The 18,975-nt window shown below is 38.8% G+C and overlaps 1 protein-coding gene across 5 annotated transcripts in view; it reads right to left on the reverse strand.

Moving 5' to 3' along the window:
- Window positions 1-2,864: 2,864 nt before the first annotated feature.
- LOC138060872 (growth hormone receptor) overlaps window positions 2,865-18,975 on the reverse strand; it is a 192,827-nt gene continuing 176,716 nt past the window's right edge. For all 5 annotated transcript variants that reach the window (XM_068926352.1, XM_068926350.1, XM_068926355.1 and 2 more), the window contains 6 exons: window positions 16,581-16,741; window positions 15,326-15,504; window positions 10,423-10,594; window positions 8,672-8,762; window positions 5,967-6,036; window positions 2,865-5,704 (listed from right to left, as the gene is read on the reverse strand). In XM_068926352.1, coding sequence (XP_068782453.1) covers window positions 4,733-5,704; window positions 5,967-6,036; window positions 8,672-8,762; window positions 10,423-10,594; window positions 15,326-15,504; window positions 16,581-16,741 — 1,645 coding nt within the window. In that variant the 3' untranslated portion in view covers window positions 2,865-4,732. The remainder of the gene's footprint in view (window positions 5,705-5,966; window positions 6,037-8,671; window positions 8,763-10,422; window positions 10,595-15,325; window positions 15,505-16,580; window positions 16,742-18,975) is intronic.

Genomic DNA, 18,975 nt, shown 5'->3' on the forward strand with positions numbered 1-18,975 from the left:
TCTTTCTGGTTTAATGTTGTAACATTTCATTTGAAAAACAAATGGAAAAAGAAGTAAAATTAATGTTCTATTAATTTTACTATTAAAAACAAATGCAGAATCAGTTTCCTGGCATACATAAGACTCTCTTAGGAAACAAATTTTATTTCCTGTCACATGAGCTTAAAAGCAGACTAAGGACAGTAGCGGAAGCATGAGTTATTTCTGCCTCCTTAGCATCTGTGATTGGAGGCGACTGAAAGCTGACAGCTCTTCAACTGTGCTTTTACTCCCACTCCTTGAGGACAAGGCTTCTGCAGCCTCTCCTTCCTTCCAGGCTGCAAGAGAGGACTTCAGCCATGTACTCTCACAATTTGCAACATGACACAGAAGGATCCTATGCCTTCCCTGACTAATTTCAGGAAGCCAATGTATCATTAATCTGCTAAATTTCATGTTTTAGGAGAGAGAAGCTCACATTATACAAAAGGAATAAGCCTGTAGGAAAAAAATTGAACCTGTAAAACATTTATGCCAATTTACAAGATGCATTGATTTAAATAGCTGCATCTGCTTTTCGTTATAACTACTGGCTACAGTTGTCATCCATACACCACTCCCACAGCTCCACCTACAACTAATTACCCTGTGCATTGCTGACTCCTTCTGGCAGGCACTCCACTTCCCCTGATTCTCTAACACCACTGTCGCTGTTTTCATCTTCTTCCATCTGTTTTTGAATGTTGCCTGCTCCTCTAATAGCACTGATTAGTGAAGGTGAGGAAATGCCACAGTGCTTAAGTAATGTACAAATCATGGAAATGCACTTGGGCTACATCATGCTTTTGTTTGGCTTAAGGGTGTGGTTTCTATGGCAGTTAAAGCATTGGCTGTGTGTGTAATTAGTAAAGATCAGTCAGAAAGCAAAATTTGTGCAATAAAATCAGATTTAAACAGAGGGAGTTCCAACAAAGAAGTACATCTAGTGGTATCTCCTCAGAATCACTCAGCTATAAAAGCTGGTTAAGTTCTTTCCAATTTCATTCTCTTGGTTAGCTAGGATATTCTTCTGAACTAGAACTGAGAAATATCTAATGAAAAAGTAATCTTCTGTAGTATTTACTTCTATGTTTCCTCATTCCCCCAAACAAAGTTTGCATTGCTTCTTTAATAAAATAAACGTTTTACACTTGTTTTCTCTCTTTTCTTAGCAAATAAGTCAATCTGTCATCCTGGGTCAGGCACTCTCTTTTTTTGCAGGGGTGTGTGGTAATAGCCCCTGAGATATCATATCTCAGTGCAGACAAAAAAGGTCACCTGTGGCTACACTTCATATAGCTTCGAACCAGAGTTTTGCAGAGTTGAACCAGAGCATCATTTCCATTTCTTAAGACCTTGCTGATACATAGAAATTTGTGTATACTAAGCTATGAATGACAGTAGAGTGCTCCCAACTTGCATTGCCATCCTAAACTTAAAACATTTCTAAAAACAGTGCAAGTCTATAGAACACTTCAAATTCTTTTTCATACTCTTACTATTTTGAAAAACAGAGCATGCCTTTGACAATGTCAATTTTCATTCGCAAAGACTGACCTGCTCTCATAACCTGCTGATCTCTCCTCCTGTATCTTGGAAATGCACATTGAGCCATTGTACATTATTGTGTTTTCCACCAAAATACTCCTTGCTTATAGTGTCCCTCTGCAATGTTTATGCCTTTTCTCCTTCAATAGTTTAGCTATTGATTGAGCTTAGAAAATAAAAATTTAGCTGGCATTTTGCCCTGTTATGAAGTATTTATGAAAGAATGAATTCTGTCACTTTTTCTTTGAAGCATATGTCTAATATTAGGACAATATATAGCATAATTTCTCTGAATGAGTAAGGGAGGAGACAAAAAACTGATCCAAAGGCTCTTTCTACAGACAACAGATACATTTTTCCCCACCTCAAAGAAAAGGTGAAAGTAAATAAGCATGTTGCTTTGCAACAGGGTAATGTAAGCTTTTCTGTATCTGACAAACATGCTGAAATAATAGGTAGCTGTGTTCAGAAGAAAAATAGTGAATTGCCAGTATAAAAAATGGTCAGAGATAACTGCAAGTCTGACATTCCGATATCTCTTCTAAGCACCCACATGTGAACAGCGCGCACAGACTGCAGTCACTGGGCATGTGACTATTTGAGCTGTTGCCCTGGCGGGGCCCAGGCTGGCTTTCTACTGTCCTTTTAAGCTGGCCTAGGTGATAGCTGCCACCAAAAGAGGTCATTACACTTCCTTCCTGCAAACACACACCTACCTTAAGTTGTATATTCCTCCTGCCTCTTGCGCTGGCACGACTGGGCTGCGTGAGAGCTGTTTTGGCTAAAAAGATATTCCTGGGAAGACTCTCTAGCTCCTCCCTTCCCTTTCTCTTGTCCGTGGCGTCCTGCCTCTCTTCCCTGCTGCTCATCAGGGACTTTGCCAAATCGCTTGAATTCATTAATCAACAGAAAATGACTTCTGATATTTTACTCCCATAATTATCTCAGGCTTTAGAGAGTTGGATCAGCTCATGGAGAAATCTGGAGAGCACAAGAACTGGCACAGGTAAGGAAGGGGAGCAGGAATTTCTGCTGTGGCAGTAGTGAGTCACTGTGTTCATTCTTTGCCATCTCTTACCATCAGCATGTCCTATCTCTGTCCGTAAATTTAGGTCTGTGCTTCTATTTTTAGCTATATACATATCAATCAGTGCAAATATGGATCCCAGTTGGCCTTGCTTCTATAGAAAGCAAGCTGCAATCCACTTTATTCAATGAGAAATACTTGATTTCTCCTCATAAAGTCTCTACACTCCATACAAATTGAATTATCTACAATAAAACACGTTGTGCCGGGAGAGATCAAAGACAATACATTTATTAAACTTTGAGAAAAACAAACAAAACACTGACATAAGGAAAGTTAAATAGAAACCGAAAGACACAAATCTGAGCGGTGTATAATGGCTTGTGTGACCAGTTAAGTACCAAAATGACATTCTGAGTTTGATTGAGGTATTTATCTATTTTTGGCAATAGAAACAGAGAAAGAAACTTCTTCCAAACACACACATAAGCGTTAATTGTATTAGTGTCTATCATTATGAAATTTTATATGAAACTAAATAATGTAGCTGTTAGAAAAATATAGCAGCAAATTAGCAGAAAATCTAATGCACATTTACCATAAAGTACGTGCTAAACTTAAAAATCCCACCTAATAGTTGGGCCCGGTCCTGTAGCCCTTGGTCACAAAGAGAGCATCAGTGAATTCACTGGGAGACATCACGAGCAAGATCTGCATTTGCTGCACTTCATAAACTTCTATGCAGGTCAGAGAAAGGCAATGAACATCCCTATGTTCATTTCTAAGTAGTACTTCTGCTATGATGGACCTACGGCCTGCTATGGGAACTTCTGAAGCAGTAACAGTTCATTGCAAAGCTCTGTAAAGTTCTTAGTATACTTAAGAACAGAAAGCTTTCCCACTGAGTGTTGGTTTTCTCTCCTTTCCTTCTGAAAGCCTGCCTAATGCAGTCAGAGGAGATGCTGTTGGGCGGCAATAAAGATAAACACTTTTGAATAATACCATCTTCAACTCCCTTGTTCCATTGAAGGCTTTTAATCCCAGTATAGCTTCAAAACTGAACTGCTGGCCAAATCCTGAAGTCCTTATTTTATCTGTTTAATCAATACTTAATGTGGCACTAACTCATGACTGTTGTGATAGCTTTGGCTGAAAGAGGGCTTCAGAATTTGGTCAAATGTGAAAAGATTATGCTGCTAAGTCACTCGAGCTTATTCATGTGTGTTTCAAAATTGTTCAATGAAAGCGTAGTTCTACACTGTTAGATATTGTGGTCAACAAAAACTCGCTTATAAAAAAGTATATTATTAGTATTAACCAGGATCTGATGAAGCAGAAAATATCATTTGCCCAAATATTCTGTATCTTTTAAAGTTTTCTACAAAACTTTGAATTCAATGTATATTTTTATATTAGTTACCATAAGAAAGTAATAGGATCAGTTACTGTAAGTTCCTACAATATTTCAAAATTTCTCTATAGGTTTCTTTGGAGGTATAAAATGGCTCTGTAAAAAAATTATGTTTTCTTTTTCTTTTTGCTGCAAACAAAGCTTTTATAAAACAGAAAATACTTTTCTAAGCTTGCAGCAATTACATTGCTTAGATGGGTCATCATAATTAAACTACAGTGTGTAGTGTAATACAAAACATTTATGCTTTTATGACTAAAATATTAAAATATATTTTATTAATTTATATAAATCAAAATAAATGTGTTCTTTATTCAAACTACTTTCGTTTTTTCACCTATATGTTCAGTTCCCAATTACTGATATAAAGATCTCTGCCAACAGCATGATTTTTATTAAATTCTTAGACTTTAAACCACCTCATTTTTAGCTTTATCAAAAAGCATGATTTACTGTACATTAAACATAGTAATTTCAATGCTTAGTATCACAAAAATCAACACCCACAATAAAAAGACAGTCACTGCTAGTAAAACAGTCTCAAGACAAATTCATAGATAATATTTACAGAACACAATAGGAATATTTTGATGAACATTTTATGTTTCAACATTTCAGATAAAATTATAACAACCACAAGAAACTTTTAAACTTCATTTTGGTTTCAGCATACAAGCCCAAGCTGACTCTCTGCCATGAAATACTGCATACACCTAGTCAAAGAAGAGCTACGGCATGATTTTGTTCAGTTGGTCTGTGCTCACATAGCCACAAGATATGTTAAATTCTTTGTCTGGCACAGGCAGCGCAGTTGCATTCAGCACAAGGCCTTGTGGAGAGTGAACTATGTGAATAGAAGTATAGTCTGGGACAGGCATCTCCGAACTTGGAGTTTCTGCTGCCGCACCTCCAAGATTGACACCAGTAGTGGTAAGGCTCTCTGTGGTGAAGTAAGCGTCCTCATTACAGCTTTGCTCCTGAACATGTGGCTCATCCTCTTCCTGGGAAGTCACAGCAATACATTTTTTCACATCTGCCTCACAGAAGTAGGCACTGTCCATGGTAAAGTTTTGTTCTGCGCAGCCTTCACACTCTGTTCTCCCCAGCTTGGATTTCTGCCCGGGTGACAGTACAACATTGCCTGCTGGAGTAATATCACTCACTTGCGCATAAAAGTCAGTATTTGTCATTGAATTCTGGTTACTTAGCTGGGGAGGGACCAACGGACTAGCTGATTCAAGGCTGTCAGCAAGAGGTGGCCACGACTGGTTGTTTTCACACCGAATTTTAGTACTTTTAGTAGGAGGCTCTTGGGTGTCTGTGTCTAGGATGAGACTAGGAAGTGACTCATTATCTTTCCTGTCAAGGCACAAGAGATTCTCTTCTTTTTCAGTCATCTTTTTGAACTGATCAATATCAGAGATGGCATCACATGTGTCACTAGCACTGAAGTCTGTCTCTGGGATATCTGGTTCACAACAACTGGCCCGTCCAGAATCATCATCCTTCACCCCCAGGCAACTGTGTGATTTCAGATGCTCATCAGTTAGGAGCCTGTCAGTATCTGAACCTCTGTTCTTTTCATCAGGATCCTCTATGTCCAACTCAATAAACTCAACCCACAAGTCATCATTGTATAGCTGTGTCTTGTAGCTGTCATGGCTGGCTAAGATGGAGTTCACTTCATCTAGCTTTCCTTTCTATAAAGCCAGAAAAAATGAATGTCATAAAGGAACGAGTAAAAATGTTTGTGCTTTTTAAAATGTTAACTTCAGGAAAGATAACTGTAGCTGATGTAATAACTGCAAGATGTGTTCTTCTGTACTTTATGAAAACCAATTTTATGGCAACTCCCCTCATTTCATGATTTCTTCCTACAAAATTGTTCTGCCTGGGAGCACAATTGTCACCTGGTACTACTGCAATCATTCCCACTCTGAAGATTTTAGAGCATAATATTACCTTTAGGAGATCGGGGTCAATCCCTTTAATCTTTGGAACTGGCACAGGAGGAAAAATCAGCATTTTTAACCTGGAAAAAAAAAGATGGTTTTTAATTTGCAATGGTCCTTTCTGAGGAGTTCAGAAATAGAAGAGTTTTACATTGCATTTATACTTATTTACTTCAAAATTGAAATGTTTGATGACTGAATTTAAAATAATGCTAAGGAGAAGGAGGATTGTTTCTTTCTCTTATTCCAAATAAAAAACAAGCTTATTGCAGTCTGCCTTGTTGAAATCCCACACGTGTATGCTGGACTCCAGTCTGGACTCCAGTCTTTGCTAGTTTAATGCTCTGTAACAGGAAAGTAAATTCCTACAGCACTGTCAACAGTTTTCCTTTTTACATAATTTGCAAAGAAACCTGATACAAGTCTCAGTGTTCAGAGTGACTTTCCCACAGTTTTTTTTCAGGGACAAAGTAGTCTTGCAGAAGGCCAATAAATGCAAGTATGGGAACAGAGAAGGGGGAGTTGGGTGAAAAGCAGTGAATTACTCTAGAACAAAAAAAGAAAACAACTGAAACACAACTGCAAACATTTAGACTAATGTTTTGCCACCTCTGTGATCCTTCTGTCTTTACAATTATTAATGTAACAAGAAATTTATAACAGCAGCAGTCTGAGTTTTATCGTTGTAGAGAACGAGCTACTCACTTGCTACTGCGTTATTAATTACTACAGAAATAGATATTACTCTTGTCCTTCATAAAGCAAGCACATTTCAAATTATTTGAGGAAAAACAAATCCAAACAGAAAGATGATTTTCTATTAATAATAATCCAATAATAGTGGGTCATGACTATCATCTCCTCCATTTTACATCCTTGCTTCTTTTGCAAATGGATGAACTGTACTTCCCAAAAGGAAAATCCAGCATTCCCTTTATACCGCACCACTTGCCTCTCTGAGAAGGTGACTAAACTATGAAAAGAGAAGATCCAAATCCAAATATTAGTTTTGCTGTATTGATAGTGACCTTGGCGAGGCCCAGGAATGATCTGAGGAGTCTTAAGAAGCACTAGAGAAAGATTTAAGCGCTTTCTGCTTAACTACGGAAGGCCCACATTCCCCAGGTGTTCTGTTTTTCAGGCACGCGCTGCCCAGTAGGCTAGACTGAAAGCCAGAAATCCAGTAATATTCCACGTAATCCCTGGAGGGGTTATTCTTGCTGCGCACTGGTCATGCTCTCAGAGCAGCTACAGGATTGAGAACTGCATCTAACAAATCAGCTGAAAATTTCTACCACTCTCTGCCTGTAGAAATCATTTAGGAGAGAGGACTAGGCTCAGTTTCTTTCTTATCTTCAGATAGTTTGAACCTGCATCTCTCAACTCTAAAGAGAATGACCTAACCACTAAGGATAGGGCGTCTGTCCTAGGGAGCCTTGTTTGGATCTTGTGAGGTCAGAATTGAGGGAAATAGGAAGTGGTATCTGTTATCCTGCAGCTACAGGAGGAAACTGAACCTTGATATTTTGCCTTACGGGAAATCTGCGCAGCCTGCTCCTCCACACAAGTTCCCACTCCCACCACCACAAGGAAAGGGTGCAGGCTAACCGGTCCAGAAAAACTTTCCAGATAAAGGGTCCTCAGTGGAGGAAAGCCTCCTCCAATAATTACAATCAGCATCTAATATATGAAGGAGCTGTGATCAGACATGCTTCAGTCCTCAGGATTTCTGTGACCAAGACCAAGCTACCCCTTGCTCAGTGTGCTGACTTTAGTAAGCTCCAGGTCCTAGCTGTAAGCTGCTCTCTCCCCATTCTGACACATCTAGGATTTCCTCATGCATTGCATCAAGAGTCTTGATGCTAGCTCCAGATCGGGATGCTACTACAGGGAGTAGCTGCCTAAAAGTTAAGCATTGCCAACGCTTAGAGCTGCATGCCTGAATTATTTTTTCAGAGTAAGCTCAAACTGCACCCATTGCTCCATCCTCTTTTCACTTCAATGATTTGTTGTCATGGTAGTATGTGAAAAACACCTCAATGTTCATTTTCGGAGTGTATATACAAGACCACGCACGTGCACGGGGGCTTGACCACGTTATTTCTCCATAATCTACAACAGTACTGTCATGACACGCAAACTGAATTAATTCTGCCAAAATCCATCCCCGAGTACACATTTTGGGTGATGAATTCACTTTGAAACCGTTGTGTCATTTGTAAAAATCCTGAGCTTTGTTTTGTTTTAGTCATGTTATTTACAGGAGCAGCAGTCTGTCCACAGAGACCTAATACTGCCTTATGACTCAAGCTCTTTCCTTTGGCTCAGTGAAGAAACGGTCAGAGATCAGCTGAATAGTCTAAGAACAACAAATATATTGACATATGTTTGTGTGAAATTTCTGAACAATAAGTGTGTAAAACAGTCTTTACCAAATTTGAACGGATTAAAAATCCAACCCCATTCAAAGCTGAAGTAAATTAGCCAAATAAACACTGTGCTATAAAAGGCTGTGCAATCCAAAAGGAACAGGCGCTGTCAGTCAGATTCCCACTGCTCAAGGCCCAGTGCTTATAAATGCCAGCATCCATGTAGCTTAAGAGCATGGGAAACAATCCCCAAAATAGTCTCTAGTCCCCCAAATTCAGAAAAGTTAAAGCACCCTATTTTTTTAAACTATAAGTAAAGAAAACCTGACAGATAAAAACTCCCTACCTTGGTTGTTTAGATAACAGGATTAAGATCACTGTTACAGCCAGCCCACACGTTCCAAAGATGACAACTAAGAACCAGGGAAACTCAATTTCTGAAACAATAGAACAAAAAACTTATTAGCAGGAATCTGCATCTCTGTTGCATCTTTAACCTCAACCTTCTCTTCTGCTGCCCAAGGATTCCAAAGCCATAAAAACTGATAAGGGAATTTCTGGTTACTTAGATGTGAAAATTTTGTATTAAGCAGAAATAAAAATACCCCTTCAGTCTCAACAGTTTCCATACTGCATTTGTGAGTCTGCTTAGACTCCTTACAAAAAGCGACTGAGCTTTTTAATATAAACAAAATCCTAGCAGAGACAACATAAGAAGCAAAAACAGTCACGAGAGGTGCGTTCTGCCTGCTTGGAACGTGCTAGGAATAGTCGTGACAGCATACGGCTGCAGACCATGTTACTCCTTCTGGCAGCCAAAACTGAGTGAACACTACTTACAGTGTGTAACTCCACTAAATCATAGGCAAACCATCCCTCTCTCACAGAAACTAAAACATGGTGGTCTCAAAAATCATACTACTACTCTTTCAGTGGCAGCACGTTAATTATACTGTGAGCAGTGTCAACCGCAAAAAATACGGTTTCTTTTCCTCCTGTTACTTATCTTGCAGATCATTGCAAGGAGAGAATTTAGCTGATTGATAAAAGTGGTTTGGTAGGAAGGAAGAACAATGCTGATAAATGAAATGCTTTCTCTCTTAAATACTGGCAATTCCATCACACTCAAGCTGGTACTGTAGAAAACACAAAGTATAGAGAAATTTCTTCCGGCTGTAGCCTTAGATTCTCCTCATTTGTTCCCTACGTTAAGTTTTCCATACAAAGTTCACTCACTTCTGTGGCCAAGAAATACTTATAGTTCTATACATGAATATAAACATATGGCCTTTTGGAAAAAAAATGCACTTTCAGGCACTGGTTTTAGCCTTCTGTTCACAACTTAGACTTTGACTGGACATGTTCTGAAACACGAGTATTTAAAGTTTTATTGGGATAGGCCTATGCTAGACAGGTTCCTATTTTGACAGAGGAGAAGCAGTAACTCCTTGTCATGTCAGTGAGAGCTGTGAATATCCTGCTGCTTTGAAAATCATTATTTTGAAGAGTTTGTTTAGTAGCTCAGACCTGAAAATGCTTTAGGATAAGGCGCTACCTCATTCTTTTAATAGAGAAAAGGTGGTGCCCAGCAGTTGTTCTTCCCCTATCTTATTCAAAAATACAAGTACAAGCACAGAAGCAAGAATCAGAAAAACACTGTCCTTGATAGTTCCAGGCAGATCAGAAAAGAGCACCGCAGTTCTGATAACAGACTTAACCAGTTGTATGGAAGTGACAATTCTCTCCTTCACTTTTGGAGTGATCAGTTTACACAATGAAGTATGAGATCTGACTGCCTTTATCTTAGGCTCTATGGTGTGGGCATCAGCAGTTATTATTTCTGATTCTTAAAAATATCCTTATTTTTGCTCTCTGAAGAGTTGGGAGTTTTGCTGAGTTTACTTCTGAACCTCTATACGAAATGTGTACACTCGCAATCTCATCAAATGAGTTTCGTGCAACAGGCTGAATTACCAATCTATTCAAGTATAAAGCATGAACATATCAGGTATAAAACACGAAAGGAGAAATTCAAAAAAAAAGACAAAAAGCACAGCAATGCTTAGAAAAACACTTTGCTGCACTTTGCTTATTTACCTTCAGCACAATGAACAAATTCAATGCCCGTTTGAGAAAAAGATACATAAAGGATTTCACTGAACTCCCCAAATTTTTCGGAAGTACGTTGTCTTGATCGGACTCTTATCTCATAATCTCTTCCCATCTTCAGAGAGTACAGTGGAACCATTGTTGAGAGTCTGGGTTCTAACTGTAAAGACAGAATGACCGTGATTGATTGATTTGTTTGAGTTGTACTTGCAAATTTATACTGCTTCTTGATTTCAAAAAATAAGCATTTGAAGGCATTTTTGCTACCTGGAACCTTTAAGGGCACCATGAGAATTGTTCAGAGAAAATTCACACCATTTACTTTGGACTTACTAGCCATCAGACTCTGCTGTGATTCTGGAGACCAAGGTGGAGAATCCAAGCTCTCTGTAAGTCCAGCCAATGAAGAAAGGCAGCTGCCCCCAGGTATATGCCCCCAGGCAAGTAGGTGGTGTGAATATCTCCCAATGATCTTATCACGTTGTAAATGTTTTTTACTGTTATAACACAATATTACTGACTTCAGAATGCCAAAAGCCTTGTTAAAATAACACGGAAGTCTTAAAACTACTGCAATGCCCACTAAGGAATCTATATTAAGAAGGAAAACGATTTAAAGGTCTTCTAGCCAAATTTATTACGTCTCACAAATCTGCTTTTTTTTGGGGAAGAGTGCATAGCTTCCAAAATCTTCAGCTATGTATAAAATGGGATAATGCCTAGAGACACTGGTACAGCTGGGACCGGACTGTAGTTCTAAAGATTTACCTTTAAGTATTAACTGCAACGTACTTAGATATTGCTGCATACCAAACTATGTGGGAAGTCACACTGGAGGTCTTAATATGTGAAATCTCTCCTTATATTCCTCTTCTACAGAATGTTTTCTCACTCCAATAGACCAACACAAGTATATAAAAAATAAGGAAAATGTGCACAAAATATAAATACATCTGGCAGATGTTACATTCTCCTTTTATTTCAGAATCAAGGATAATACTGGCAAAAATGATCATGAGCTAGGAGTTAAAACAGCTGGAAAACAGTAGCTATTGGGGATTCAAAAGAAGCTTCAGTAATGCAATCCTACTATTACTGTACCTGCATAATCTACAATTTGAAACCCGTTATGTTGGTAGCGATGTTCTGTGGAGTACTTGTGATCCTTAACATCTCTAGATTGAAGTGTTCTGAGGGCTAATCAGTCAGATTTTGCAAGAGAGTGATCACCGACAGATTCCTTTTTCCTTTTCTCTGCCAGTTCAGAGCAAGACACTGGAGAAGCATCCCTGCATCACGCAGTTCTTACAATGTGAAGCCAATGCAGCTGGAAAGTGGCAGGGAGGGCATACAATATACACTAGCCCATTTTACTTATTTAATGCTATGAAGCCACAAAGAAATAGTACACTAGTTTTTCACACTAGATGCTTTTACTGAGACAATTAAAGGAGATTCTTATGGCAGGGATGCTAGGCCACACAAAATCGTATGCACTCCAGATAATGGTGGCCAAAGCACTTGGAAAGGGCAGTATACAGGCCAAAATGGAGACCTGAAAAATGTGAAGCATAATTACTGCAGCTGTGTAACAGAAATGACCTGAACTTGCTAGAGTTGCCAAAAAATAGGTAATTGATTAACAGGCAGGATGTCTCTAGTTCATCAATGGACTATCAAAGGTTTACATAAGACACCTGGATGATGCAAGATACACAGACTGAGGAAGGTACAGTATGAACTGAATAGAGGGTGCTACTAAAGAAGTGTCTGTCACATGGATCAAATCAATTAAAAACTGTATGAGACACACGTGATAAAAGATAACCAATAAAAATGGATGACAGTATCGGAAAGGAAGCTTGGAATCAGACTGCTGGGTTGCTGGACCCTACTGCGCATGGTTTAGTTAGTGCACATGGTTACACCTGTGACTACCATACTGTTCTGACTACGGAAAAGTGTGACAAATCTGGTGTCGCGCTGAGCTTTGCAATTGCCCAGCCTGTGCGAGTCTGGCCCCTGCAAGAGACGGCTGAAAACCGAGCAACTGTTTGTCAGCAGCGGGCCAGAGCCCCCAGGGCGCTGAGGGTGCCCACTGGGGCAGCAGCGCCCGAGGCAGAGGCTGGCCCAGCTGTAGCAGCCAACGCAGCAACCGAGCCGCTGGCTTTAACTGGCGGGAAGAACAGTGAACACTGGGAGACGCGCTGTACGAAGGCACGGTTCAGAGCGCTCAGGGTAGGCGTAGCACAAGGCAGGGCACCCATGCAGCACAGTACTCCATGGGGATAGCAGGCTGTCAATCTATTGCAGGGTAGGGATATGAGTTTGGCACCCCCCAAACAATCCGCCCCCACCTCACCATCAGCTCAGTCACAGTGCTGCACGGATGTAGCTATAGACTTCAGCTCTGGAGTCAGTACAACACGCTTCGCTGCCCTAAGAATACTTCACTGCAATGTAAAATTGACCTTTTCCAGCGAAAATTCAACAAGATACGATAGCCAGCAGTGAGTCCTCCCTGATCCAGTCCTCTTTCCTGAGGGCTGACTCGTGATCATCAATGTCATCCCACGTCAGGCGGATCTGGGCCTGTACTTTTTTGCAAGTAAGTCAAAAGATCAACCCAATCTAAAAATTTGATAAATACTAGAGGAAAATTAGACTTTTGAGATTCACTATTTTGTACACATTTTTAGGCACATCATAGTTAGCCGCTTCACTTCTAGATTATCACTCTTCACTATTGTTCATACGATGTGTGACTTCTCACACCTTATTAGAAGAACATAACAACCTCACAGAGACAGTGTAACTATCGCTACTCAGGATCAGCAAACTTGTCCTGACATAAGAGGGGAGAGACTTTTAGTCTGGTGAATGAAAAGGGCAACATTTCAAAATAAGAGCAGAATTTAAAAAACATATTCAGCAAAGAGAGAGTAAAAAAAGCTTTTCCAAGTGTAAACCAGATTAAATTTGGCTCTGTCTCATGAACAGCCACTACATAAGGCTGGGGATTTTGTTGTTTAGGAATTTGCTCAGAAAATAATTTTGATTCTTTTGGCACTACAACTTACTGTTGCAGTACTTTATTAATTAAACATTATTTTATCCTTCTATCAATACGTAAGTTATCTACTTTCAATTATCAAATGAACAATTATCAAATGAATTGAAGGAAGCATGTACAAGGTACATAAAAAAATCAAACAGGTTAATCCCAAAGCACCTAAAATAAAATTACCAACAAGTCTGATTTGATACGTACTATAAATTCGTTTTTGTATCAGTTATATGTAGAAAGCGTTGTGACTTTTAAGTAGCCAGAGATCATCCTTTGTGTATAAAACTAGTAATTTAATAATGGAAAATATAACTTTCCATTGTACATCCATCAATGCTATCTCTTTACTGCTTCAACACTCATTTTAGAAGATATTTGCAGGAAGGAATGCAAAGAGTGAAATCATGGCTTCACTGCTGTCATTAGGAGTTTTGCTATTGTCTTAGTTCAGATCAAGATTTTATCCAGAAATTTCAGTTTTGTGTTCTAATTGATAGTTTCTCAAGGATTTATGCCATGTCCGTGCTTGTAAGCTAAAATCTTATGATTCAGCCCCAATATAACATGAACTGTGATACTATCTTCTTGAGGCAAGTGCAGCATTCAGCAATTCCTTAACTGTTTTCTCAAAGAAGAAAGAGTGAACTTCAAGTCTTTGCCCTCCCGAGAAGAGCTATTCTCAAGGCCTAGTGGAATTACTGATGGCCCTGGAGCGAGAAAAAAGATTTTTTAGGCTATTTATATGATTGATAGCTAAAAGCTTATAAAAAAAATCAAAATCAGGCATTTTTAAAGAGGCATCTGTATTGCCATTTTCAAGTTTCATACAAAACCCTTGCAGGCTTTCAAGTTGTTCTTAAGGAGCATTGATTTATTGTCTAAATTTAACCCATCAGTAGGCTTTAAAATATAGGAGGTATACAGGAAATGAATATAGCGTAAATCACTATAGAAATTCAGCCAAGGAAAAAGGTAGGAAGAAGTTATAGACACTACAGGTCCTGCTTGACTGTAGACTTACTAATAAGAAATCAAATGAACAGAAAATGTTAGCACTGAAAAGGATCAGAGGTGGGGGGGGGTCAAAGGTCTTCTGCAGATGAAGGTCAACGAATCAGCTTGACTATAAATGTTTCAGTTGCTAAACTTGCCTTTTATAAATTAAGACAAATTCATAACAATATTATCTGCTTCCCTTCTGTCAGTTAACTCAGTTCCTATTAATGAGAAGATAAAAGAAGGGTTCTGCTCTGAAATGATGTTCTTACTGTGTTGAACTGATGTTTAGGAAGAAGTCCCCACATCCAAATATTCTGCAACACTGACGCTTAGCCTATACATTCTGGTAAGCTGGGTACACTTTTTTTTCCCCATAACAGGAAAATTAGCTTCATGAGATGTTAGCGATCTTCAAAAGAAAACTTCCAGATGCCCTGGACACTGTGACACTTTCCAAGAATAAAATTCCTATTCCAACTATTGAAAATACCATGCACTGTTTCAAATAGCTGAGATTTAGGAAACCAACAGAGAAATATTTTATCCTTGAAAAATTTGTATATATCTGACTATCACTATACTGTCCAATCTAACACAAGGATCTCAGGGTCTCTTATTATTAACTTGTGTGCCTACTATCTGGACATGAAAAGTTACGATATTTGCCAGAAAACGTCAGAAGTATATAGATATATTGTTTATGACTTAAGGTATCCTCTAATAGCAATTACAAACCTCTTACTCTTCATAACAGACAAAAGTGTTAGGGACAGAACAAGCCTGCACTGTACTATGACTATTACATAACAAGTATTTGCTTCATACCTCCTTCCATTTTGTCTCATTAACTTCTTTGTACTGCAATTCATACTCCAGAGTAATCCATCCCTTCTGAACATCTGCTGTTGGTGGTGGATCCCATCTTACTTGGATATCCCCATGGATCCCAGTCTGACTAGTATTTAGCAGAGTCCAGTTAAGGTGGACAGGGGGATCAGGTAGTACTGTTTAAACAGAGTATTTGGAATAAAACAGCCAGTTTTCAATGTGAAATGACCATTCTTGCTACACACTGTTAAATGATTTCAGGACTTAAAAAGCACATTAACCACATATTTGCTGATTAGCATCTAATCCTATGAGTTAATGATAAAATCACTAAAAGTTTGATAAGAAGAAGGCATCCTGCTGTTGGAGGCAGACACGCTCTGCATGTATCTTATCCGAATGACTAATAAAGACTAAGAATGTATTACCTATTAATTACACTATATTTTTCAATAGCAGCTTATAAAACTGAGACATAAACAGTTATCCATCAAAATTTAAATTTGTAAATTTAAATTTAGAGTTCTGATTATGCATAAAAACAATAATTGAAATTACATATTTTGTAACTATTTCCGAAATAACGTAGAAGCTCATTGCTACAGTACGGTATCTGAAAAATGATTGTAATTTTGATGAGCTGAAGAAAAGGGAACAGTGGGTATTCTAGTCACTTGCGGGAATAAAGTTTTAATTGCACGTGCGTACATCACAGATCTGAACACACACTAACGTTCAGAAAGTCAAAGGACAGTCACAATTCTTATCGCAATAAATATAAGCTCTCGGTTGGAAACGCTAGACATCCTGATCCTGCAGACTAGTGCTGATTCAGGAACGAAAGCTTATTTGGTTCCAGAACTTTGCAGAATCAAGATTTTGTGACACCTTACTTGCTCATACAGAACAGGGTATGTAGCATCCATTAGAAAGGGCCTGGAGTGACAGCAAGGGCAAACGCATCTGCATACATTTGAGAGACCACTGGTATCCATAAAGAGAAACCACACGTTTACTAATATCCTTTTAGCATTATTATCCTTTTAGCATTCTTTCACCCTGGGCACTACTTTCCGGTGTGGGTCACATTACAAATGTTACAAAACCAAATCCTTTTCTATAAATCGTATTTTTTAAAACTAACCTTCCCAAGAGGCAACATTTAAATGCAGTATGAATAATAAGAAAGCTTACAGAATCATACCAATTGTGGTATAAAAATATAGCGGTAAAATGCAAAATGGAAGCATACCTATTTCATCAACACTGAAACATTTTTCATCAAATACTTCATCTTTACTGGCAAGCTTAACACAATATGGTATCCAAATAGAGGTGTAAGACGTGTTGAAATAACAGCTATTTTCTCCTGCAGTGATATAATCAGGACATTCTTTCCAGTCTTCATCATTCCTAGAATGGCAATAGAAACATAATAAAAATGAGGCAGAGATTTATAGATTTTATAAAATACAAATTATAGATGTTAAAAGACACACTGTTGATAAGTCATAACTTGTATGCAAGGAAGAAATACATGTCACTTACAAGATCCAAACCATCCTCCAAGCTACCTGCATAGCTGTGCCTAGGCTCTCGTGCCCTATTAGTGGTATTGCCATAGTTTGGATGGCACTGCTGAGGGAACAGTCAGAGGTAGTATTTTAAGCAACTGCTGTTGCTTATGAAGAGAGATGCAATGAGATCTGAAACACTGGAAAGTAGTCCGTAAGTCCCTGAGATTTGCAACCTGCAAAGCTAAACGCAAGGGGGTGAGGTTCCCTGAGGAACTGAACGCGAAAGAGAGCACTGGATACCGTGATGGGGAAGAGGAATACAGTGCTGTGAGTGAGAAAGGGCTGAGCAGCTTGGGGTAGAGCACTTCTAAGACACAGGCTTGGAACTACTAGCGAAGCAACTACTTATGTTTTTCCATTCTGACTTTGTTCAGAAATCCATGTCATTTGTAAATTAAAGAATTGCAACGGGAATATCATATTCATAGAAATCATTTCACCTCTTAAAAGAGAGACTCTAGCAGAGTCGTAAAGAGAGGGGCTTGAATCCTCAGACTGAGAAAGGCTGCTACTGTATACGGTCATTTTCAGATGGCCGAGCTGAAACTCGGTCCAGGTCCGGGTCCAAACCCCCAAATGGCTTCAATTAAAGCAAAATGAGAGGGACCAGATTGTTAGAAATATTCTACAGGAAAACTGACAGATGTTTACTCAGTGTTTCTAAAGTCACTTTGGAAAAACAAATCTCGCAGTGACTAGATTTGCTGCTGCTGCTGTTTATCTCTAACGCTACCTCTCAGACCAAATACAGCCTGAATGGGGATCTTTACAAACATACTGTTAGATGTTTGTTGAAAAGTAACAGTCTTGTTTTTTAAAACGTACAACAAAAATGTCTTTTCTTACTAAGAGCCATTCAAGCTGCACACAAGGAGGACTAGCCTGAAACAGAGTTATGCCAAGTACAGCCTTCAATACTTGAGTGGCTGTTTAAAAAACAAAATGTTGAAATGTAGACGCTACATTTGAGAATGAGAAAAGAGCATTCAGGCCACTAGGCACAGGTCTTGCAATTATCTGACGAGACTAGACACTTTTCTAAAAGAAACACTGTAGCTCTGCCCAAGTCAAGACTTGATGAAGGTGTTATGAGCTAATATCGCCCGCGTTAACGTATGAGACTGGGTTAGGTGCTAGAGTTGTGTCCTGAGCCTTAAATGTTGTTGGCACATTAAGTCAGAGGATCGCACAGAATCACAGAAAACACTGAAACAGAAATATTTTCAAGTGGATGTTCAGCTCACAACTTTTATCACAGTATACTTATTTCTGGGGCAAAGATGAAATACCTGATCTGTTCAACTTATGTGGCACTGCTTTATCGCAATTCAATTTATTTTTAAAGCTTGTACTCTCAGTGCTTGCCACTGACAACTGTCAGCTAATCATTTACACTTAAACAGTGGTTTTTGTCTTGAATCCCTATACTTCCGAGAGGTCTGGGAAAAGTAACTAAGAAAGCAAGCCTTGCCTTTATGCTTAAGTTTGCTAAGCAAACGTATCATCACTAGTGGAAAGTTTAAAACAGTTTGAAAACCAGTACGTTAGGTGGAACATAAAATTCACATCCACCTCCAGTTCATGTGAACAAAAGAGTTTTGTCCTTAACAGCCAGTACTGGCAATGTGCACCTCCTCTTTCAGGCTACTCACTTCAACACCTGAAAATTACGGATGCTTAAGTAAAATGTGAATCTAAGCTATTTAATTCAACAGGACTCAGTAAAACATAATCCCCAGTCTCGGAGCAGACCTTTCTCCTGGACATACACATTCAGAATTTAAACTAGCATTTGATCAATGAAGTTTACATAAAATTGTAATACAAATTTGGGAGGGGCTGGGATCCAAAATCCACATACATAATGCGCAGACATAATGAGTCTCACAGCTGCATGTTAGGTCTATAAGAAATAAGCTGAAGTTCCATATTAAAACTCCCTTCCCAAGCCGCATAGTGTTCAGTTTTGGTTCTGCAGCATGGACCTACATTCATTAAGAATGTTTTCTTAATTCTCTCCCAAGTAACACTGGTCACTGCAAAAGGCTTGATAACGACCAAAGAATTCTG

This window comes from Struthio camelus, chromosome W (assembly GCF_040807025.1).
Source record: "Struthio camelus isolate bStrCam1 chromosome W, bStrCam1.hap1, whole genome shotgun sequence".
NCBI classification, from domain to species: Eukaryota; Metazoa; Chordata; class Aves; order Struthioniformes; family Struthionidae; genus Struthio; species Struthio camelus.